The sequence below is a fragment of the Halichoerus grypus genome, chromosome 5 (assembly GCF_964656455.1).
Source record: "Halichoerus grypus chromosome 5, mHalGry1.hap1.1, whole genome shotgun sequence".
Classification (NCBI taxonomy): Eukaryota; Metazoa; Chordata; class Mammalia; order Carnivora; family Phocidae; genus Halichoerus; species Halichoerus grypus.
The window spans coordinates 87646516-87672654 of NC_135716.1; the positions used below are offsets into that span (position 1 = coordinate 87646516).

At 40.6% G+C, this 26139-nt stretch overlaps 1 protein-coding gene across 6 annotated transcripts in view; it reads right to left on the reverse strand.

Moving 5' to 3' along the window:
• CHD1L (chromodomain helicase DNA binding protein 1 like) overlaps nt 1-26139 on the reverse strand; it is a 168120-nt gene that overhangs the window by 44711 nt on the left and 97270 nt on the right. For 5 of the 6 annotated variants that reach the window (XR_013447947.1, XM_078072532.1, XM_036089180.2 and 2 more), the window contains exons 2-8: nt 13751-13863; nt 10864-10970; nt 10201-10315; nt 9396-9427; nt 5113-5194; nt 1898-2060; nt 66-221 (exon numbers count right to left, since the gene is read on the reverse strand). Coding sequence is in view for 5 of the 6 variants with exons in the window: in XM_036089180.2 (XP_035945073.1) it covers nt 66-221; nt 1898-2060; nt 5113-5194; nt 9396-9427; nt 10201-10315; nt 10864-10970; nt 13751-13863 (768 nt within the window). In the remaining variant the exon portion in view is untranslated. Of the gene's footprint in view, nt 1-65; nt 222-1897; nt 2061-5112; nt 5195-9395; nt 9428-10200; nt 10316-10863; nt 10971-13750; nt 13864-26139 lie in introns of those variants that run through there. The other variant, XM_078072536.1, reaches the window with a different exon arrangement.

Sequence of the window (26139 nt, forward strand, 5' to 3'; positions counted from 1 at the left end):
TCCTGGGATAATAATAAAATCACATCCTCATTTAGTTTCTAAGCAGTCAAGTGCCCTCTGATTACCTAGGTCTTTCATCAAAATGGCCTTGTAGTATTTTTTCTGCAATGCTGACATGCCGTGGTATATCACTACCTCTGTCTTCTTGGGAAGTTCTGTAGCTACCTCAGCTTTCACCCGCCTCAACAGAAATGGCTGCAAGAGTTTGTGTAGTTCGCTTGCTGTGTAAGGAAAAAAAAAAACAAAAACAAACCAACAACACAAGAAGAGTAGGATGAAATTTTCATGCCAATTCCACATGCTAGACCAGTATGGTTATTTTTCACAGTACAGGTGAACCTTGAACAACATGGGTTTGAACTGCGCAGGTTGACTTAAACGCAGATTCTTTTTTTTTTTAATAAATATAGTACTATAAGTGTATTTTCTCTTCCTTAGGATTTTCCTAACATTTTCTTTCCTCTGGCCCCTTGACTGTCAAGAACACAGCATAACACACATAACACACAAAATATGTCGTCATTGACTGTTTATATTACCAGTAAGGCATCCAGTCAACGGCAGGCTATTAGTAGTTAAGTTTGGGAAGTCAAAAGTTATAGCAGATTTTTGACTGTGTGTGGGCCGTCAACACCCCTAACCCCTGGTTGAAGGGCCAACCATGTTTCTTCCTTCATTGGGTTCTTTTTTCCAACTCCTTCTGAAATTGTTACTGGCTCTCAACTCAAGAACTAGGAACACTCAAAGAACTGGATTTTTATTAATAATCTCATTTGCATGGAGTTTTACTATTTCCAGGATACTTCTGCACTTAATCTGATTAACCAGCATAGCAGCTCAGAAGTAGAGGGCCAAGTAATATTGTCCCCATTTTCATAGCTAAGTTAAGCACACTTTATCCAAAGTCACACAGCTGGATGCTAATGTTGCTATTATTCAAACTCAGTTTTTTTCAGTTCAACTCCCTTGTTCTTTCCCCCGGTATCATGAACTTCAAAAACTAGCCTGAACTGGAATTCCACTGCGTGTTGGGTTGCCAGGTACAGCAAATAAAAATACAAGAATGCAGTGAAATATAAATTCCACATAAACAACAAATAATTTTGTAATAGGAGTACGTCCCATGTAGTATCTGACTGGGTGTCATATATTTTATCTGGCAACCCTAAATATGGAGGCAATCAGAGGAGGTTCCCCCAGTAATCTTCAGCTTATGGTATGGGCATTTTTGCTGTGAGAAGCCCTTCCAACTCATACTCACCTAGTATACATATCCCCACTAGTCGGCATGCCTAGCACTTATTTTGAACCATCATCCTGGGATAATAGTATGGGGATAGACAGGTTATTCTACAAGGCAGTGGGGCAAAGGTGCAAAAGGAAGAAGACTGCAACTGGCAGCTGTATAAAGGAGGATGGTTCCCCTCCTTTGCTCCCACCACTGACTCATCCTAGACTCTTGGTTTTGGTGCACTGTTAACAGAAACACCAGTGCTGTGTGTGGAATGTTGAGGAGTAGTTTGGGACTATAGTACCCACATACGTTTCTGCCTCAGGAAATAGCACAGAAAGTTAACCAGTTACAAAAGTGTATTATATAAGTTACGTGGGGGGGGGAGGGGAGTGGAGAAGCAGATTCTTTCTACTTCTTCCAAAAATGATCCATTAAGTCCTATTGTAGAATTGTATAACAAATAAGAATCACGAATAGCAGACAACTGGGAACAACTTGAGGGATCTAGCATCACCTCAGCTTTGTGTGGCTCTTTATCTCCCTAGAAGGTGCCCTCCAGTTATCAATTCTCTTTCTTTTCTACCTATAACCCCATATCTGTTATACACCAGGGAACTTTCTGGGCCCAGACTTCTTGGCATGATTTCAAGGAAGGGAACTTGCCTGACTCAGACTCCTTCTCAACATCCTGGTAATGCTGAACAAAATCTCCCACCTGCTCCTTGGGAAAGAGATCAGGCTCCACAAAACTGAGGAGAGAGTAGAGCTCTTGGAGGCTGTTCTGGATGGGAGTTCCGGTCAACAGGAGATTGAAGACTACTGAGAACTCAAATACATAAATAAGTAAAGTAAAAAATCTATAACCTTGGAAAGCAAGACCAAGTTCCCCATCACAACCTTTACCTGTACAAAGAGGGGCATAATTTAACGGGATGACCACAAGGACATGAAACCAGAAGACTTGGTTCAAGCTGTATACTAGAGATTTGATGTAGGAAATAATACCTCTTCAGTTGTAAGAAGGGGACAAATATCCTCTGAAGAAGATACTGTTACAAGGAGGTTAAGTAAAATCACTGTGTGAACTCTGAAGGACTACATGAGTATTTGATATGGTAATTGTTACTCAATCTTAGTGGGGATTCAAGCTGTATTTTATTACCCACATGGGTGAGTCTACTGAGGCATCAGAGGCACATGGTATCTACTCAACCAGTTTGAAAAAGCTATAGCATCAGCCCCACCGCTACAAGCAAGAAGCAAGAAGATCTACATTAAAAGAATGTACAACTTTAGGGTGTATCACACCCAAACCATCAAGACTTCTGGATGTTTCTGGGCCTTATACAGCCCAAAATGAAAGAAATTCTTTAAATTTTGAGCAACAAGTAAGAACAAGAAGAATAAGAGACTAATGAAATAAAAGGTTAGGAAAGACAGTAACAGATATTAGGTTAAGTGAAGGACAACCTCTAAACTGACATTAATAAGAACTAATGCCATTTGAGTTAAAGAATGCAGCAAAAACGGAAAGCCATATCCCATGTATGTTACCTGAAATACTGAAATACAGTATGATACATATATACAATATGTATACATACACACACCTTATTTTAAATATAAAAATGTACTATATTTTGGTTTCTAAAATAATATATATGCATATTTATGTGTTTGGGTGTTCACCCGCACAGCAAAGGATATGGCAGCTGATACACCAAATGTTAATGTATGCATGGGAATAAGATTATTGATGGTTTTTATGTTTATTCTTGTGTTTCTATATTTTGATTTGGAGGGGGTCATAAGAAGATACTGATTTCGTAGTCAGAAAAGGTAACAGATGCAATGACACAATTAAAACTGATTTGAAAATGATATATTACTATTTTTTTGCAATCTCCTTTTTTTGTTTTCTTTTAAATTGATTAATCAATGTCCACCCACTCATGCCTGCTCTGCTGATAGGGCAATGTTTTCATAGAATTTAAGTATGGGAACTGGTCAGAAATAAATGCTTTCAACAACCAATTCACCTTTTTACAATGTGTTCACCAAGCAAAGAGCTGGGGTGACCAAAGAATATGAAGTCAAAAAGATAACCAGGATTGTTAGTCACTACAGTCAACTTATACGGTCACATGAGCTAATATATTTATTCACAGTAGTGTCCATTTAGTATCAAAACTTATAACTGGGTGAAAAAAAATCAAGAGACAATCTCTTTGTATACAGTATTTTTTTTTTTTTTTTAAAGGTTTTTATTTATTTGACAGAGAGATAGCACAAGTAGGCAGAGTGGCAGTCAGAGGGAGAGAGAAGCAGACTTCCTGCTGAGCAGGGAGCCCGACGTGGGGCTCGATCCCAGGACCCTGGGATCATGACCTGAGCTGAAGGCAGCTGCTTAACCAACTGAGCCACCCAGGCACCTCCTGTATACAGTATTTTTAAAACTTCTTTTTGTGTACGATACTTTGCGAACATTTCCCACGTTGTTAAATATTCTTCTACATAATTTTTCATGGCAGCCTTACTTTGTCAAGGTACTATACTTAGTCTGTGAACTGCATAACCAACTCCCTATGTTTCACTACAAATTGCTTCCAACTTTTACAAACAAGCTGAAAACAATATTATAAAGGGGAAAAAAAGGTACTACCCTTTTCCCTACCTCTATCAATAAATACATTTCTTTCCAACCAACAAGTTGTCTGCAATTCAAACCCCAGTTCATGCTTAGATGACACAGAAATTCCTCACATAATCCCTCTGAGATTTAGTTTCCTTATGAATAACAAGGATAGACTCTGGGACCCGCAACAGAACTTAGCCACTCCAAACCCTGGGGTTCCTTTACTACACCTGCTTTTCTTCTCCCATTATCCATTAGTAAATTGGCATGGTAGTTTAGGGTTAGGTGCCAGAATATGACAACCTCTTGGGAAAAAGATACTGTTAAGAGTCCCTAAAAGAGGCAAAAGACATCATAGAGCAGAGGGGGCCCTCCAGGGTATAGCAATCTTTGAGACTGGTCTAATAACGGACAGTGACCATATCTGCATTAAAATGCTAAAAACTACAACTTCTGGCCAGTAAATAGAGAATTCAGACCTAAGACTTTCCTGCAAATCACCTCTAAATTTATTAACTCATTTGTTATAGGACATGATGTTATAGGACAGGGACCAAACTTCAGTGATGGCCACAGGAATTCTCATATGTGGTCTCATTTGTAAGGTCAGCAAGGAGAAGGGCACTTCTTACTCACAAGCTGTTCCACTGGATCCTCAGAAAAAAGGGCAAATCTAGGGCTACACTGACATTTCTCATTTCTCACTGTGCCACAATGGTGCCAGAGATCAAGAGAAGGGAATGAGATCAAGGGTATCACACTCAAAAGTATGACAAAGACAAGAGAGACCAGAGCTAATAGTCAATGGCATGCAATGGGGTCTCTTCATTACTCCATGTGAACTATCAAATCCTTAAAAAAGGTAAATGGGGGGGAAGGGTAAAATATGTCAGATGTATCTGCTATTGCAGACAGAAGAGTTATAAGAAGATCATTTTTAAAGAATTACCCCTCTGAAGATCAAAAGAGAGCTGAAACATTTCCAAAAATACAACGTATTTTATTGAGGTAGTGTCTTATTATTTGATATCCAGATTTCAGTAAATGTTATCTTCTATGTAAAAGACGAGAGGAAGAAGTTAGGCCATATTAAGTACTACCTCTGTCACTCACAAAATGTTTATTTAGCCCTATAGAAATCTGACTAAAAAAATGTTTCAACTTAACTAACTCTATACAGGCCCAAGATAGTATTTTTTTTAAAGGAAGTTATACAAAAACTAAGACTATCCTCTGAGTTTACCTCTGAAAGTGTCTTATGCAGCAAGGAGCTTTGGTTTTTCAACCTGTGAGCTTCGTCCACAACAAGAACACTCCAAGGGAAGCTGTGAGAGAAAAATCCAAGCTTTCAGTTTTGTGTAACCCAAGCATGTATCTCACAGCCAAAAAGTCTTACCATACAACCAGCACTAGTGTTGGAAAGACTAATATTAAGCCCATTCTATTAGAAACACACTCAAATTACCTTTTTTTCTTAAGATTTATTTGTTTATTTATTTGAGAGAGAGCACACACATGAGTGGAGGGAAGGGCAGAGAGAAAGAATCTCAAGCAGACTCCCCACTGAGCATGGAGCCCCACACAGAGCTCGATCTCACAACCCTGAGATCATGACCTGAACCGAAATCAAGAGTCGGATGCAACCCAGGCACCCCTCAAATTACCTTCTTATCTGAAAGCCTGCCATGTACATAAGACAACATCTGGATAAGGTACTAAGTTTAAGGGAATTTGTTTTCCAAGATGGGAAAGATCTGTGCATAAAGGCAGAAAGGAAGGAGCTAGAGACAAAAAGCAAAAGGAAACATTTATGACCACCTACTATGTGCCAGATCCTGCGCTTGGTTGGGGCTTTATGTCTGTTATTTAATCCAAGAGAACATGGTGAGTAGACATTATTCTGCTCATTTTACCACCAAGGAGACTAAAGCTCAGAAAGATTAGGTGACTGGGTCAAGGTCATAAAGCTAGAATGAGGTAGAGCTGAGATTTAAACCCAGAAGAAAAATCAAGAGAAAATGGTGTCACAGTAGCTTAAAAAGTGTTTTAGATTTAAAAATGGGAAAGCAGTGAGTAAGATCAAATGTTATAGACGTTCGGGAAGATACATCCTTTGGATATACCATGGAAGTCATTGGTGGCTCTTGCTAGAGCACAAAAAATTCGAAATATGGAAAAATATGTTATGTATGAATATGTTCCAAGCTGCATTATTTAAAGTAGCAAAAAGCTGAAAATAAGTAAGTCCAATTATACATGATGTAATATTATTCAGCATTTTGAATACTATGATGATTATCTTACAATAAGAAGGCCCATGGTAACTAAAAAATATATAAATATTATGTATCTTCTCACAAATGAGAAACCATGCAAGAGATAACAAAGTGAAAGTTATAAGATTTTTTAAATTTTTATTTTGAAGTTTTTTTTTTTTTTAATTTATTTATTTAACAGAGAAAGAGAGATAGCGAGAGCAGGAACACAAGCATGAAGAGTGGGAGAGGGAGAAGCAGGTTTCCCGCGGAGCAGGGAGCCCAATGTGGGGCTCAATCCCAGGACCCTGAGATCGTGACCTGAGCTGAAGGCAGACGCTTAACGACTGAGCCACCCAGGCGCCCCTCAATTTTTATTTTGTTTGCAAACATTCTGTAATCTCATTACATTGTTCTTTTTTTTTCCTTAAGATTTGAGACAGAGAGAGAGCACGAGAGGGAAGGAAGAAAGTGGGAGAAGCAGACTCCCCACTGAGCAGAGAGCCTGATGTGGGGCTCGATCCCAGGACCCTGAGATCATGCTGAGCCGAAGGCAGACGCTTAACCAACTGAGCCGAAGGCAGACGCTTAACCAACTGAATGTAGGTGCTTATTACGTTGTTCTTATACTTAAAAAACTAAATGTATATACAAGGAAGATACACTGGAAAGATAGTGGGTAGGGAAATAAAAATCACTCACAAATTAGAGAAAGATCTTCAGCAGATGTTGGCCTTACAAGGAAGACGCCCTCTTCCTCTGAGGCTACAGAGAAAATCCAGAAAACAGGTGCAGAAACAGAAACCTAGTACCATCTACCTATTGAGAGCGATGCAGATGGAGGGAGAACTGGGGGTCCAAAGAGAGTAGGAACTGGGATCATTCCTGCTGGGTAGCACTTGGAGGAGGTGCATTTAAGGATTACAAGGAGTAAGTGTCCAACTGGTGTTGGACAGTGGTCATGAGATAAGGTGGCTAAGTGGCCATAAAATAGCACCTGGCCTGTTCAAATCAGCATTCAAAACAATTTAGGTCCTATTTCCTTGTGAAGAACTGGGTATTAAAGTCTTACAAAGAGCAAGCACACGGTAAAAGCTTATCAGTGAAGCAGCCTACAGGGAGATGGATGTGGGCTCAGTGAAAGGAAGGAGGTCAAATCACTCATCAAAGAACACCAAAGTACACCAAAGGATGCCCCCTGGAGGGGAAGAGGTGGAGTGAATTTCAGCACTGAATGGAGAGTGGGATGAGGGAACTTCTAACCCTCTCGACCCGAAGATTTCATAGGTCTGTTATCAAAAAAAATTTTTCATATTTTTCATATTGGTATGTACACCATCTTAATTCCCCACAAAACCTCTTTAGGACAGGTATTACATTACCCTTTCTGGCTCTTCTCAGTGTGTGATCTAGTAATACACAAAATAACCTTGTCACATCTATCAAAACAATAAATCTGTACCCCTGGGGTTCATACTGTTAGCCAACATTATAAATGCCCCCTTATTACTTAGGTTCTTAAATTCACATGGGATGGATTTAAGATGGATGATTTAATATAAAAAGATTGTATTTCTGATGAATAATGTGAAACTCCACTGCACTTAGATAATTTGAGAAGCTGTCCCTGGGGTTTGTTTTGTTTTGTTTTTTTCTGGAATCAGTATCAGATGTATGTATGTATGTATGTTTGTTTGTTTGTTTGTTTGTTTGTTTGTTTACTGAGAAGCTCTCTTAAAGTTTCCACAGCACTGCGTGCTATATTTGGATATCTGCTTCGCCATTATTAGCAATGTAGCCTTGGCTGGGTTACCTAATCCGTTACTTTCCTCCTCCATAATATGAACAATAAATAATACCTGCCTACTAGGGTTTTCATGAAGATTACGTAGGAAAATTTAAGTACCCAAAAACATTTATGTCCCAATCTTCTAGCCTTTTGAGACTTCCCACATTCTGCCTTGTATTACGGATATCCAAATACTGCCTCTCCCTCTACTGGAGTCTACATCCTCTTAGGGAGCTCTAGAGTTTACTTTCCTGGCACTGGTGGTAACTCCCAAACAGTGTTTTTCCAAAGAAAAGATCTTCAACAAGTATTAGTTGGATATTAATAATAAAAAAAGATAGAGGGAAAGCATATTTTCTTCTTAAGAAGAATAAGATAATGTGCTCACTTAAATGAAACTTAAGTGAACCAAAATATGGGATGGAAGTCATGAAATTTATGTCTGGGCCTTTAGTATCTCAAAATAAGATGAAAACAGGGGCGCCTGGGTGGCTCAGTCCGTTGGGCGGCTGCCTTTGGCTCAGGTCGTGATCCTGGGGTCTTGGGATCGAGCCCCGCGTCTGCTCAGCGAAGAGCCTGCTTCTCCCTCTCCATCTGCCTGCCACTCTGCCTACTTGTGCTCTCTCTCTCTCTCTCTCTGTCAAGTAAATAAATAAAATCTTAAAAAAAAAAAAAAAAGATGAAAATAGAAATCCAACTCAGAAGAACCTGGATGAGAAATAACATGTAAAATACTGATAAAGCACTATGAAAACAAGTTTCTGAATATTAAAGATGCCTACCTAACCACATCATAACTATGCATTCTACGGAGAATGAAATCCTGTCAACACATCTTTTCTTATGTACCTAAAGCCTGGCTAATGTTTAATTTACATTATAACCGTAGTCCCAACCCTATACTGTAACATATCACCCCTAGTATCAGGTAGTATGAAGAATTACATCTAGGTTTCCTATACTTCATGAGCTGATATGAAAGCCTGAAAGCTAACTACTTAAAAGTATATTTAAAATTCCCTTTCTAAAAAGTGAATTTTATAGCACTGACTGCTACTTAGGATATTTCTAGGAAAAGGCTCGAATAATTCACCTCCTATATTATTGTAAAATCTCCAAACAGCAGTCCTGAAAGATATCTATGCAATTTGCAATGAAAAGAGTCTAATATTTATTAACCACCCACCATGTACACCTTATTTAATCCTCACAACAGCCATCCAAAGCGAGATTTAATTATCCTCATTTCACAGATGAAGACGCTGAGGTTCACTAAGGTTAAGTAACCCAAGGACACACAGCTAATGAGCAACGGGCTATAGTGCAGGCATCCCGCCATGCCACCTGTCTGTAAATAAGACTCATGGAAGACATACCATGAAGATGTACCAGACATACGATGAAAGAGACAAAGTACTAAAATGTAAAGACATGACTCTCATGACATATTCAACAGTTTCTGAAGCAGTGCAACATACTCACGATTTTAGAAATGATGAATCTTTCAAGCAAATCTGAAAAGAAAAAAGACACATTATAACTAGTATTAACATAACTGATACTATAAACTACTTTCTTATTAGCTAAATCCTGTAGTTTAAGCGAGTTAAGTCTCATTCATTCACTAAGTAAAAAAAGTTGAGCATAATTTTTAAGTAGCGCTATCCCAAAGAAAAAACATAGGCACGAATAAGTGGAAGGTCTTGCTTACAGTGACTAAGTCTTCCCTTAAAGAATAGGAACTTAAAATGAAACTGGACCCGCGCCCCCCACCATGGTGAATGGGTATCAAGGAGGGCACGTATTGCATGGAGCACTGGGTGTTATAAGCAAACAATAAATCATGGAACACTACATCAAAAACTAATGATGTGCTGTATGGTGACTAACATGACATAATAAAAAATTTTTTTTAAATAATTAAAAAAAAAATGAAACTGGAACTTAGTGTCCTCTACTCCCATCCTGCAGTAATAGACAATGCTTCAGCCCACAAAACCCTTTCTCCTACCTGCCTGCCTCCTCCTATTCACCAGCCAAGTGCCACCTCCCTGGGGAACCTTCACCCTTGATGCACCAGGAAAGAGAGAGAGATAGCCAACTAATTTGGAACACAATGGTCCTTCACTTCCTTTGGTCATGGTCCCTCTCTGAGAATCTAATGGAAGTAGACTTTTCTCCCAGAAAAATGTATGCTCTCAAAAAAAGTTAAATTTAATTCCAGTGGATTCTACAACTTCTACAGTCCCAGGTTAAGAGTTCTTGCTATAGAGAAATAAATGGATACCTCATAGGTAGTTAGCAGCACATGAAAATGTGACTCTTGTTTTAGATCTTGCTGTAGATGGGCTCTCTCCTCCTTGTCACCTGTATACGTTATACAGGAAAGACCTGGAGCAAATCTGAATCCAAGAAAAGAGGTAGATGAACACCAATGCAGAGCCAAAGGGAAGGGTGTACATATCTGGAAAATTACATTTCATGGAAGATCAAGGACATGAAGACTTCATGATGTCCTGCAACCAGAAAGAGTCCTGGGCCTCTGGAATCTTATCTAGAGTAAAGGTAAAACTATGAATAAGTTCCTGCGTGAAAAGGCAGAAGGGCTGGATGAATATCTACAAGGGCACTGTACTAATTCTACAGAGAAAACTATTTTTTCCATGTTGGTTACTTCCCATGTCACTGTGAAAAAGATGGTTTCTCCTTTAGTTCAGCAAAATTTACTGAGTACTGATCTTCAAACTGCCAAATAGTAACAATAACATTCATTGAACCTTACCCCCATCAGATTCTTTCTCCTACCTACATTGCCTCAGGTCAGAGTTGTCTGGAAGAAATCAAATCAATGATTGGGACAATATGTTGCTTTATCATATTTCACATATCACCCAGAAAAAAAATCTTAATCAATGTAAAAAACAAAATTACAGCTACATCTGCTCTATACCTCTCCATCTCTTCTCTCCAGTTGCTCAAAACGGACAAGGGGCAAAGAATCAGAAATGGTCCTTCATCATTTAATCTTCCCGCCAAGTAAATGAAGAGAGCAATAGTCTGGAACACACAAAAAGAAGGCAGTTCTTATCACATTTCCACATGAGAAACAACCACAAAGTTGCCATGACCTTGGAGGGAGCACAAACAAAAAAATAACATACAATCTTCCACACATCTGGAGAGTCATCCATTCCTAAAGTGAAATCATGTTAGCCTAAACATAATTGCCAAAGAAATTTATGGTACTCAATTACATCAATAGTTAACAAGCAGTGGTGCTCAGTATTTATGTATTGAATCCTGTGATGCAAAGGGAAAAAATCAGGAAAGATAACAGAAATAAATGAAAACAGTGCAAATAATGCACAAGATCAAGAAAACTCTGAAAACATAAGGCAAGAACATCCAAGATGTGACTACAGATGACCTACTATGTGGTGGTCTCCACTGCTTGCCACACTCTCCAGAGGGAGGATGTTTTCCTTCCTAATTTCCTCCCTCATTTCCTTAGTGTTTTCCTTCCTTCTGCCTGCATTTATAGAGTGCCTTCTATTTTGCTAAGCACTGTTCTAAGATCAAGTATATCATAGTGAACAAAACAGACAAAACTCCTAGCTCTCCTGGAGCATACATTCTAGTGAAGAAAACAAACAATAAATAATACCTCGTAAGCATATAAAACAAAAATCTTTGTAAAGCCAAACAGGCATATTTTAGGACATCGCTGTACGTACTTTTGACTAGAAAAGTTTGTTTCTGTGATAAAGAGAGAAAATCACACTCTTTCATAAAACAAAATGTTTGAGGAGCCCCCATCCCCAAATGCTGAACCATTCGGAGAAAATCTATCCTAAAGATACAATCCAAAATCCTGAAAAAGCTATATGCCCAAGGATATTCACATGGAGGTTAATACAGCACAAAAAGAGGGGACACCTGGCCATTCCTCATCTGCAGAATATTTACGTTATGATGAATTCTCTTGATGGAATATTATGTAGCCAGCAGAAGATGACTGTGAAGGATATAATAAAATGGATAATTACAATAACAAAGTTAGATTAATAAAATACAAACTACATGTACGCTATAATGTCAACCATTTAAAACACACTGCTATTCATTGCTTATGGTTAGAGTGTTGTGGCTATAGGGTGGCAGTTATTTTTTAACGAGATTACATTAATTTTATAATGGAAATAATTTCCTTTAAAAAAAAAAAAGAATTTCCTTTTTTAACTATCCATCACTTCCCAGCCCAGATTGTACCAGAGCAATCACCCAATAAGTACATACTGGAATAAAATCATTCTATTTAGCTTTTGCTGAGGATACTATTGAGAGAAAAATTTATCTTTTGTTAGGGTAAACCACATGTATCTACAAAATTAATTTGGATTTACTAATGAATTCTACCAAACATTTACAGAAGAAACAATGCCAATTTTACACAAATTCTTTTAGAAAACCAAAGGGGACAAAAACTTCTCAATTCATTCTGAGTCCATCTTTACCACAAAACCAAAACCAAAGACATTATAAGAAAAGAAAACTACAGATAAGTATCTTTCATGAACACAGATGCAAAAATTCTGAACAAAATTTTAGCAACATGGAATTTGGAGGTATAATAGTTTTAGGACACTTAAGGTAGAGCTATATGAACACTCTGGAGAAAGACAAAGGACAAGTGGAATTTGCTGGCTCTGAATGAAGTCAGAGGGATTCCAATGTGCAAAGCAAAGGAGACTGCAGGGAGGGCTCTGTACATGATCCGAGTATCTCTTAGCCTGGCTCCCAGAGAGATCCAGAAAACTTACCTTTGTTCTAGTTCCATAATTCTCAGTTCAGGAATGAACTGAGGACCTGATTTATTTGCCTGAGAAACCTGAAGGTGACAAATGAGGTCCTTGAGGGTACCATACTCAGAGGTCATTTTGTATTCCGAATAACCCCTAGATCAATGAGGTATATGTGACTTATATAAAGTAGTCTCCAACACGTGGTCAGACAGAACGTTTGTAGAACTATGTGCAGAACTGCTCCAACTGGATGTTTATGTATGTCAGGTCAGACTTGCAGGGGGCAAAAGAGCCTCTAAAGGGATCAATGAGACCTTCACTCATTCTGTCTATTCACTAGTAAAAACTTTTTGGTATGAGGAACCTTGTATGTCCATGGTTTCTGATCAAGTGGCCTCTGCTGTATATCCTGACTGCACTGACTTCTTTAGTATCTTATAGATGAGTAAACCTTGTGTGACTAACCCAAGGAGTGTCTGTGTCCGGACTTTCAATCGATCCAAGCCTTCCACTGACATCTGACAACACAGGGCTATGCTGGTGATCCTCCTGCCAGAATAATCCATCTCAATGCCCAAGGAGGCCACATCTGATTCTCCAGGTCTCTAGACTGGGTGCTCCCACTAGATGACCAAGGCATTTTGGAAGGCAGGATTCTTCCTCTGAACTTCTCTAGCATAGCACAGAAATGAGAAGTAGCCCTACCACCCACTGAGGAAGAGAGATAAATAGATCCAGTTAACTAAATAGAAGTATCGCTAAGGAGGGCAGAGTCCATTTGATCCCGGGGAGACAGATATATTTACATAGAGAAAAACCCTGCCCATTAATTGCAATCCTATGTCAAGTGACACAGTTAAAACCATCCCCATAACTAGGAAAATCAATTCCAAGGTCATAATCTCTTCACAAAGGTTTAGGCATTTCACCTCCTAGTATAAAAACCCACACTAGTAGGGAGCAGCTGCAGATAGTGAGGGGCTGTGAGGAGGTATTTCAGGAGAGGTGAACAGCGGTCCCTCCACAGTAACATACCTGGCAGGTCTTACCCAGGCCCATCTCATCTCCCAGGATGCAGCCATTCTGACCATGGAAGCACTCGGCGAGCCAGTTGACTCCCTCCAGTTGATAAGAGCGTAGATGAATCCCTAGGAATAAAAAATACAGCAAGTCTGAAAAGCAGCCATTTCAGCACTCACAAGCTATCTTCTAAGACTTCAACTAAAGAATACCACAGCTAGGAAGTTACAGAAATGTATGCATGTGCTGACTTCCAAATAACTTTTTTTTTCTTCTCAAATGACTTTTTGAGCAGACTAAGTCACCATTATATCTGAAGCCCTAAAACAGCCTGTCCATGTCACAGGATCCACTTGCCAGATGAGAAAGTCAAGCTGGGATCTGCCTCTAAACTGCCTGGCTCTCATGCCAGTGTCCATTCTAGGAAGGAGGCATCAATAATGCAACATAACCACAAGCAACAACACTTGGACGGTACATGTGTCTGCATCCTTAACTGCAACCATTTAAGTTTGCCATCAGTGGTAAAGGAAAAAAATCAAGCTAAGACTAGATTAAATTCAGCTTCAACAGAGGAGCAGCTCCGCTAAGAACTGAAATGATGTTCCATAGAGAATGTTTAACAGTGCACAAGAATAGCAGAAAACATCTGAAATCACACTCCAGAGTGCAAGCATCTCTCCAGCGGAGCTCTTATACATGTCTGGTGCCCAGTTTTTACATCTGCTGCCCTGGTTTTTGTGATTGCCACCCAAGGGCTTTCCCGTGATTGCCCGGCTCTGGTGGCTAGGGGGGCTTGCATTCCTGGGTCCCACAGGACTGTAACAATGGCATGCTGCCACCCCAGAGCCCGAAACAGACAGCAAACTGAAACTAAGGAAAAGTCCTACTTGCTAGTCCTAGAACTTCAGCTTTGGGGCAAGCTTCCCCTTAGGCAGGATCTAGAGGCTACAAAGTACTCTCAGAGAATATCGGCTGGAGGGTGCCATCATTGCCCTCTCACTCTGCCTCCTTGCTACAGCTCACCAGAATCTCCCAGAAAAGTGCTTATATACATATCTGTAGCCCCAATTTTGTCACTGCTGCCCAAAGGACAGCATAAAATTGCCTGGCTCTGGGGGGGAAAGATGGCGGAGGAGTAGGGGACCCTATTTCAACTGGTCTCCGGAATTGAGCTGGATATCTACCAGACCACTCTGAGCACCCACAAAACCAGCCTGAGATGTAAGAAGATCTGGATCTCTACAAACAGAATATCGCAGGCAGTTGGTTTTGAGGTAGGAAGCTGGGCACCCTGATTCCGCGGGCAGATATTGGAGGATAAACGGCAGCGGGAGGGTGCCTGGCCGTGAGGATCCTACACCTCCGGTGAGCAACAGCCTTGTGCGCTGCAGACAGGGCACAGACTCGCAGACCGGTAGTGGCGGGGAAAGGACTTTAGGGCAGCCCCCAGGACGGAAACCGGAGCCGTGGTATCACACCTGCAAACTGCAGCCCCTGGGACGGAAACCTGGAGCGGCGGGGTCACGCGCGGGGGAACTGGGAGCGGCTGGTGGTTTTAGAAGCACAAAGGGCAGACACGTGCCCTGACCTGGAGGCAAGACTGGGAGCGCTACAGAGGGGCACACAACCCAGGACGCTGCACTTTATAGCACCATGGACAGAGACAGAAACGGAAACAGTGTGGCCTGAAGAGCTCCCTGAAGAGCAGACTGCGATCTCTATGCTCTGAAGCAGAGGGTTGGAAACGATCTCTTCTACTCTGACTCCCTGAAGAGACACCTAAAGCCGCCAGGGAAAGCCGCCAAAGAACAAAAGCCCCAAAGACTGAATCCCGCTGAGCCCATCCCCGGCCACAGGGGGGCAGGGCAACACCGCCCAAACAGGGTTGCCTGAGTAACAGCGCGACAGGCCCCTCCCCCAGAAGACAGGCTGGGAAAACAAGAGGCCAGCAACCCTAAGGTCCCAAGAAAACAGGTGCATCTTGCTTGGGTTCTGGTCAATAATTTGGACGCTATACATTCCCTCAAACACCCATCAACAGAATGACTAGGAGGAGGAGCCCCCAAAATAGAAAAGACTCAGAGATTATGACTTATGCCACAGATTTACAAATGGATGCAGATATAACCAAGATGTCGGAGATGGAATTCAGGCTCGCAATTGTGAAGACAATGGCAAGAATGGAGAAGTCAATTAATGGCAACATAGAGTCTCTAAGGGCAGAAATAAAAGGTGAACTGGCAGAACTTAAAGATGCTATCAGTGAGATCCAATCCAATCTAGATAATCTAACAGCTAGGGTAACTGAGGCAGAACAGCGAATAAGCGACCTGGAAGACAATATAATAGATAAAAAGGGAAAAGAGGAGGCCAGGGAAAAACAACTCAGAATCCATGAAAACAGAATCAGAGAAATAAGTGACATCATGAAGCGTTCCAATGTCAGAATAATTGGAAATCCGGAGGGAGTGGAAAGAGAGAGAGGACTAGAAGATGTATTTGAGCAAATCGTAGCTGAGAACTTCCCTAATCTGGGGAATGAAACAAACATTTGAGTCCTAGAGGCAGAGAGGACCCCTCCTAAGATCAAGGAAAACAGGCCAACACCCCGGCATGTAATAGTAAAACTTGCAAATCTTAGAACCAAGGAAACCATCTTAAGGGCAGTTAGGGGAAGAGATTCCTTACGTACAGAGGGAGGAACATCAGAATAACATCAGACCTATCCACAGAGACCTGGCAAGCTAGAAAGGCCTGACAAGACATATTCAGGGTACTAAATGAGAAGAACATGCAGCCAAGAATACTTTATCTGGCAAGGCTCTCATTTAGAATGGATGGAGAGATGCAGAGCTTCCGAGACTGGCAGAAACTGAAAGAATATGTGACCACTAAGCCGGCCCTGCAAGAAATATTAAGGGGGGTTCTATAAAAGGAGAAAGACCCCAAGAGTGATATACAACAGAAATTTACAGGGACAATCTATAAAAACAACGTCTTCACAGGCAACATGATGACAATTAATTCATATCTTTCAATAATCACTCTCAACATGAATGGCCTAAACGCTCCCATGAAACGGCACAGGGTTGCAGATTGGATAAAAAGACAGGACCCATCCATATGCTGCCTACAAGAGACTCATTTTGAACCTAAAGATACATCCAGACTGAAAGTGAAGGGATGGAGATCCATCTTCCATGCCAGCAGACCTCAAAAGAAAGCTGGGGTAGCAATTCTTATATCAGACAAATTAGATTTTAAACTAAAGTCTGTAATAAGAGACACAGAAGGACACTATATCATTCTTAAAGGGTCTATCCAACAAGAAGATCTAACAATTGTAAATATCTATGCCCCCAACATGGGAGCAGCCATCTACATAAGCCAACTGTTAACCAAAATAAAGAGTCATATTGATAACGATACGTTAATTGTAGGAGACTTCAATACTCCACTCTCAGCAATGGACAGATCATCTAAGCAGAAAATCAACAAGGAAACAAGAGCTTTGAATGATACATTGGACCAGATGGACCTCATGGATATTTACAGAACATTCCACCCTAAAACAACAGAATACTCATTCTTCTCGAACACACATGGAACTTTCTCCAGAATAGACCATATACTGGGTCACAAATCAGGTCTCAACTGATACCAAAAGATTGAGATTATTCCCTGCACATTCTCAGACCACAATGCTTTAAAACTGGAACTCAATCACAAGAAAAAATTTGGCAGAAATTCAAACACTTGGAAGCTAAAGACCACTCTGCTCAAGAATGTTTGGGTCAAACAGGAAATCAAAGAAGAACTTAATTCACAGAAATCAATGAGAACGAAAACACATCGGTCCAAAACCTATGGGATACTGCAAAGGCGGTCCTAAGGGGGAAATACATAGCCATCCAAGCCTCACTCAAAAAAATTAAAAAATCCCGAATTCACCAACTAACTCTACACCTTAAAGAACTAGAGAAAAAGCAACAAACGATGCCTAAGCCACGCATTAGAAGAGAAATAATAAAAATTAGAGCAGAAATCAATGAATTAGAAACCAGAAACACAGTAGATCAGATCAACAAAACTAGAAGTTGGTTCCTTGAAAGAATTAATAAGATCGATAAACCACTGGCCAGACTTATCCAAAAGAAAAGAGAAAGGACCCAAATTAATAAAATTATGAATGAAAGGGGAGAGATCACAACTAACACCAAGGAAATAGAAACAATTATTAGAAATTATTATCAACAACTATATGCCAAGAAACTGAGCGATGTGGATGAAATGGAGGCCTTCCTGGAAACCTATAAGCTGCCAACACTGAAACAGGAAGAAATTGACAACCTGAATAGGCCAATAACCAGTAAGGAGATTGAAGCAGTGATCAAAACCCTCCCAAGAAACATGAGTCCAGGGCAATGGATTCCCTGGGGAATTCTACCGAACATTCAAAGAAGAAATAATACCTATTCTACTGAAGTTGTTTCAAAAAATAGAAACAGAAGGAAACCTTCCAAACTCATTCTATGAGGCCAGCATTACCTTAATCCCCAAACCAGGCAAAGACCCCATCAAAAAGGAGAATTTCAGACCGATATCCCTGATGAATATGGATTCCAAAATCCTCAACAAAATCCTAGCTAATAGGATCCAACAATACATTAAAAGGATCATCCACCACGACCAAGTGGGATTTATTCCCGGGATGCAAGGGTGGTTCAACATTCACAAATCAATGTGATAGAACACATTAATAAGAGGAGGGAGAAGAACCATATGGTCCTCTCAATTGATGCAGAAAAAGCATTTGACAAAATACAACATGCTTTCCTGATTAAAACTCTCCAGAGGGCGCCTGGGTGGCTCAGTTGGTTAAGCAACTGCCTTCAGCTCAGGTCATGATCCTGGAGTCCAGGGATTGAGTCCCACATCGGGCTCCCTGCTCAGCAGGGGGTCTGCTTCTCCCTCTGACCCTCTTCCCTCTCGTGCTCTGTCTCTCATTCTCTCTCTCAAATAAATAAATAAAATCCTTAAAAAAAAAAAAACTCCAGAGTATAGGGATAGAGGGAACATTCCTCAAGCTCATAAAATCCATCTATGAAAAACCCACAGCCAATATCATCCTCAATGGGGAAAAGCAGAGTGCCTTTCCCTTAAGATCAGGAACATGTCAAGGATGCCCACTCTCGCCACTCTTGTTCAACATAGTACTAGAAGTCCCAGCAACAGCAATCAGACAACAAAAAGAAATAAAAGGTATTCAAATTGGCAAAGAAGAAGTCAAATTCTCTCTTTTCGCAGACGACATGATACTTTATGTGGAAAACCCAAAAGACTCCACCCCCAAATTACTAGAACTCATCCAGCAATTCAGTAATGTGGCAGGATACAAAATCAATGCACAGAAATCAGTTGCTTTCTTATACACTAACAACGCAACTGTAGAAAGAGAAATTAGAGAAACGATTCCATTTACAATAGCACCAAAAACCATAAGATACCTCGGAATAAACCTAACCAAAGAGGTAAAGGATCTATACTCTAGGAACTACAGAACACTCATGAAAGAAATTGAAGAAGACACAAAAAGATGGAAAGATATTCCATGCTCATGGATCGGAAGAATAAACATTGTTAAAATGTCTATGCTACCCAGAGCAATCTATACCTTCAATGCCATCCCCATCAAAATTCCAATGACATTCTTCAAAGTGCTGGAACAAACAATCCTAAAATTTGTATGGAATCAGAAAAGACCCCGAATCGCCAAGGAAATGTTGAAAGAGAAAAACAAAGCTGGGGGCATCACGTTGCCTGATTTCAAGCTATATTACAAAGCTGTGATCACCAAGACAGCATGGTACTGGCACAAAAACAGACATATAGACCAATGGAACAGAATAGAGAACCCAGATATGGACCCTCAACTCTATGGTCAAATAATGTTTGACAAAGCAGGAAGAAACATGCAATGGAAAAAAGACAGTCTCTTCAATAAATGGTGCTGGGAAAATTGGACAGCCACATGCACTAACACCATTCACAAAGATAAACTCAAAGTGGATGAAAGACCTCAATGTGAGACAGGAATCCATCAAAATCCTAGAGAAGAACATAGGCAGTAATCTCTTTGACATCACCCACAGCAACTTCTTTCATGATACATCTCCAAAAGCTAGTGAAACAAAAGCAAAAATGAACTTTTGGGACTTCATCAAGATAAAAAGCTTCTGCACAGCAAAGGAAACAGTCAACAAAACAAAGAGGCAACCCACAGAATGGGAGAAGATATTTGCAAATGACACCACAGATAAAGGGCTGGTATCCAAGATCTATAAAGAACTTCTCAAACTCAACACCCAAAAAACAAATAATCAAGTCAAAAAGTGGGCAGAAGATATGAAAAGACACTTCTCTGAAGAAGACATACAAATGGCTAACAGACACATGAAAAATGTTCATCATCATTAGCCATCAGGGAAATCCAAATCAAAACCACATTGAGATACCACCTTACACCAGTTAGAATGGCCAAAATGGACAGGGAAAGAAACAACAAGTGTTGGAGAGGTTGTGGAGAAAGGGGAACCCTCTTACACTGTTGGTGGGAATGCAAGTTGGTACAGGCACTTTGGAAAACAGTGTGGAGGTTCCTCAAAAATTTAAAAATAGAGCTACCCTATGACCCAGCAATTGCACTCCTAGGTATTTACCCCAAAGACACAGATGTAGTGAAAAGAAGGGTCATATGCACCCCAGTGTTCATAGCAGCAATGTCCACAATAGCCAAACTGTGGAAAGAGCCGAGATGCCCTTCAACAGAGGAATGGATAAAGAAGATGGGGTCTATATATACAATGGAATATTACTCAGCCATCAGAAAAGATGAATACCCAACTTTTACATCAACATGGATGGGACTGGAGGAGATTATGCTAAGTGAAATAAGTCAAGCAGAGAAAGTCAATTATCATATGGTTTCACTTATTTGTGGAACATAAGGAATAGCATGGAGGACATTAGGAAAAGGAAGGGAAAAATGGGGGGGGGAATTGGAGGGAGAGATGAACCATGAGACTATGGACTCTGAGAAACAAACAGGGTTTTAGAGGGGAGGGGGGAGGAGGGATTGGTTAGCCCGGTGATGGGTATTAAGGAGGGCACGTACTGCATGGACCACTGGGTGTTATACGAAAACAATGGATCATGGATCACCACATCAAAAACCAATGATGTATTGTATGGTGACTAACATATCATAATAAAATAAAATAAAAAATTGCCTGGCTCTGAGGGCAGTCGGGCTTCTACTTGCAGTTCAACAGGACTGTATATATTTGAATTCTTTTTTTAAAGGTTTTATTTACTTGAGCGAGAGAGAGCGTGCGCATGTGTATGCACCAGTGGGGGGAGGGGCAGAGAAACAACCAGACTCCTCGCTGAGTACAGAGCCTGATGTGGGACTCAACCTCAGGACTCAGATCATGACCTGAGCTGAAGTCAGACGCTTAAGTGACTGAGCCACCCAGGCACCCCGGGACTGTATGTATCTGTATTCTTTAAAAGCTGCTGAGGGTCTGGCTTCCAACAGTCTGAATGGAACTGCTGACTGAGATCCTCCCCTTTGTGAAACTGACTGGTCTTGGCACACCCTAAACTACTGGGACCTATTAAAACTAAAATAGGCTGGGGTGCCTGGGTGGCTCAGGAGGTTAAGCATTTGCTTTCGGCTCAGGTCATGATCTCAGGGTCCTGGGATCAAGCCCCGTGTCAGGCTCTCTGCTCAATGGAGAGCCTGCTTCTCGCCTGCTTCTCGCCTGCCTCTCTGCCTACTTTGCCGGCTGGCTCTCTCTGTGTCAAATAAATAAATAAAATCTTTAAAAATAAATAAATAAATAAAAGTAAAAGAGGCTGCCTGGAAAATCACAAAGATTTAAAAGACAACCAAGCGGGGCGCCTGGGTGGCTCAGTCGTTAAGCGTCTGTCTTCAGCTCAGGTCATGATTCCAGGTCCTGGGATCGAGCCCCGCATCGGGCTCCCTGCTCAGCGGGAAGCCTGCTTCTCCCTCTCCCACTCCCCCTGCTTGTATTCCCTCTCTCGCTGTGTCTCTGTCTGTCAAATAAATAAATAAAATCTTTAGAAAAAATAAAAAAATAAAAGACAACTAAGAGCTTAACAGGGTTGAATGATAAGTTTTATCACCTACTTAATGTCCTACACAAAACCAACCCTTCAAGGCTGGGAGAGGTGTTTGTTTCATCTTATGCGTAGAAACTGACAGGAGAGACAAGCACAATGAGCAAACATATGAATATGTTCTAAACAAAAGAACAGATAAACCCTTGGGAAAAAACTTCAAAGAAACTGAGTTAAATAATTTACCTGATGAAGAGTGCCAAGTAACAGTCATAAAGATGCTCATCTAATTCGGGACAAGAATGAATGAACTACATGAGAACTTCAACAAAGAGACGGAAAATATGAGTTCCACACAGAATTCGGAGAACTGAAGAACACAATAACTGAACTGAAAAACAAACAAAATACAAAACAAAAACCCCAACAACAGAAGGATTCAACAGCAGACTAAATGAAACAAAAGATCTGTGAACCTGAAGACAGAGCAGAGGAACTCACCTAAACAGAGCAGCACAAAGAACAAAGAATTTTTTTTTTTTTTTTTTTTTTGACAGAAACACAGCGAGAGAGGGAACACAAGCAGGGAGAGTGGGAGAGAAAGAAGCAGGCTTCCCGCTGAGCAGGGAGCCCGATGCGGGGTTCGATCCCAGCACCCTGGGATCATGACCTGAGCCGAAGGCAGATGCTTAACAACTGAGCCACCCAGGCACCCCAGAACAAAGAATTTTTTTAAAATGAAGATAGCTTAAAGGGACCTCTGGGACAACATCAAGAACACTAACATTAACATTACAGGAGTCCCAGAAGAAGAAGTGAGAGAAAAGGGGGGAGAAAACTTATTTGAAGAAATAATGGCAGTTTTTCAAGGAAGATGGCAGAGAAGTAGGGGACCCTAGTTTCGTCTGCTCCATGGAATTCAGCTAGATAGCTATCAAATCATTCTGAACACCTGCAAACTCAATCAGAAATCTAAGAAAAGAATTGCTGCAATTCTACAAATAGAAAAGCATCTGAAACAAATACATTATATGTTAAAAAAAAAAAAGATAGGAAGGGAAAAATGAAGAGGGAGAAATCGGAGGGGGGAGACGAACCATGAGAGACTATGGACTCTGAGAAACAAACCCTCAGTTTGAGGGGGAGGGGGATGGGGTATGGGTTAGCCTGGGGATGGGTATTAAAGAGGGCACGTATTGAATGGAGCACTGGGTGTTATACGCAAACAATGAATCAGGGAACACTACATCAAAAACTAATGATGTAATGTATGGTAATTAACATAACATAATAAAATTTTAAAAAACTCAAAAAAAAAAGAAAGAAAGAAAAGCCACCACTTTTTCCAAGGTAGGAGGCATGAAGAAGTAAATCTGAGGACATATATCAGAAGATAAACCCCAGAGGGAGGGAGCCTCCATAAACTGCTACCAATGAGTGATACAGCAGCAGAGCACAAGATTGGAACTTTCAGAAGTCTGCTCTGGTGGGGGATTTCCCTGCCTGAAAGGTGCTCAGGTAGCTAAGCAGGGCAGAATCCTAGGTGGGACAGCGTGGTCTCAGGATCCCAGGGGTCACAGAAAAATTGGGGGTTCCTGAGTGCAGCAGAGTTCCCAAGCATCAGAGCAGGGAAGCCGGCCACAAACAGGGAGCCCAAGAGTGGGCTTTCTGTTCAGTGTTGCCATAAACTTCAAACCATGACACGACAGGGTGACTGCTCTCCAAGCAGAGCCCCAGCAAGTGGCAGAACCACGGTGAGACCCTCCTCCCTCTCCCTCCCCAGGAGCAGCAAGGGTGAGCACTGCAGAAGTCTATAAAGTTTACAGAGTTGAAACAGGGTTGCATGCCTGAGACAAAAATGTTTGGTCACAAGCTGGGTGAACCAGAGTGCAGACAGAAACCAGGGAGACAAGAGTGACTGACTGCTTTTCTGTGATGGTTCACTGAAAAGTAGGGGGCATAAACTTTCAGCTCCAGGGCTGGACATTGGGGCAACGCCATTTTCATTTCCATCCCCCATAGTAGAACGGAAAGCCTTCAGGGAACAAAAGCCACACAGAGCAATCTGGAGCTGCTTATGCTGAGCCTGGCCCCCTGGAAGGGGGAGTGCAATTCTGCCCTGGCAAAGACAGCTGAGAATCAGCACAACAAGCCCCTCTCCCAGAAGACCTCAGAAACATCCAGCTGATACCAAGTTTACCAATCACACAGAACTGCAAAACTCCAGTGCTGGGGGGAAATAGTAAACAGAATTCATGGTTTCTTCTCATGATTCTTTAGTCTTTCAGTTTTAAATTTTTTCTCATTTTCAACTAATTTTGTATTTTACCAACTGTTTTTTAAGTCTTCATTAATTTTCATTTTTACATTTACATTTTATACTTTTTTTTTCATTTTTGGCTTCCTTTCATCGTATTCAATTTTATTTTTTGGCTATATATAAGTTTTTCTTCCTTTACAATTTTGGGATCTAGTTTCTTCTAACAAACAAACCAAAATACACAAAGGATCTAGTATATTGCTCTGTTCTGTTCACCTGTTTGATTATATTCTTTCTCTCTTTACTTTCTTTTTCTCTTTTTTGGTTTCTGATGGGTTCTGATTTGTTAGTGTATATTTTGGGGGGTCATTGTTGCTATTTTTGTATCCTGTTCTCATTAACGTATACTTTTCTGGACGGAATGACAAGACGGAAGAATTCACCCAAAAAAAACAAAACAAGAGAAAGTACTCACTGCCAGGGACTTAATATGGATGTAAGTAAAATGTCAGAACTAGAATTCAGAATAATGATTATAAAGACACTACCTGGGCTTGAAAAAAGCATAGAAGACACTAGAGAAATCCTTTCTGGAGAAATAAAAGAACTAAAATATAATCAGGTCAAAATCAAAAAGGCTATTACTGAGATGCAATAAAAAATGGAGGCCCTACCTGCTAAGATAAATGAGGCAGAAGAGATAATCAGTGATACAGAAGACTAAATGATGGGGAAAAGGGGTGCCTGGGTGGTTCAGTCGGTTAAGTGTCTGCCTTCGGCTCAGGTAATGATTCCAGGGTCCTGGAATCAAGCCCCACATTGGGCTCCCTGCTCAGTGGGGAGTTTGCTTGTCCCTCTCCCTCTGCCTGCCACTCCCCCTGCTTGTGTGCTCTCTCTCTAATAAATAAATAAAATCATAAAAAAAAAGGATGGAGAATAAAGAAATCGAGAAAAAGAGAGATGAACAACTACTGGATCACAAGGGGAGAATTCGAGAGATAACTGATACCATACAGCAAATTACCAGAATAATTGGGGTCCCAGAGGAAGAGGAAAGAGAGAGGGGGCAGCAGATATACTGGAGCCAATTATAGCTGAGAACCTGCCTAATCTGGGGAAGGAAACAGGCATTAAAGTGCAGGAGGCACAGAGAACCCCACTCAAAATCAATAAAAAGACATGGGAACCTCCATAAAATAGTGAAGCTTGCAAATTTCAGAGACATAGGGGAAATTCTGAAAGCAGCTGCAGATAAGAGGACCTTCACCTACAAGGAAAGAAACATAAAGATGGCAGCAGACCTATCCATAGAGACTTGGCAGGCTAGAAAGGACCAGCATGATATATTCAGAGTGTTAAATGAGAAAAATATGCAGCCAAGAATACTTTATCCAGCAAGGATGTCATTCAGAATGGAAGGAGAGATAAAGAGTTTCCAGACAAACAGAAACTAAAAGAATTTATGATCACTAAACCAGCCCTGCAAGAAATATTAAAGGGGATCCTGTAAGCAAAGAGAGAGCCCAAAAGTAACACAGACCAAAAAGGAACAATATGGAGAAACAGTGATATTGCAGGTAATACAATGGCATGAAATTCATACCTTTTCAAAACTTATTCTGAATGTAAACATGCTAAATGCTCTAATCAAAAGACAGAGGGTATCATATCGGATAAAAAAGCAAGACACATTGATATGCTATTCACAAGAGACTCATTTTAGACCCAAAGACACCTCCAGATTGAAAGTGAGGGGGTGGAGAACCATTTATCATGCTAAAGAATGCTGGGGTGGCAATCCTTACATTAGATAAATTAGATTTTAAACCAAAGACTGTAATAAGAGACGAAGAAGGACACTATATAATTAAGGGTCTACCCAACAAGGAAATCTAACAATTGTAAATATTTATGCCCCTAACATGGGAGCAGCCAATTATATAAACCAATTAATAACAAAATTAAAGAGACACATTGATAATAATACAATAATAATAAG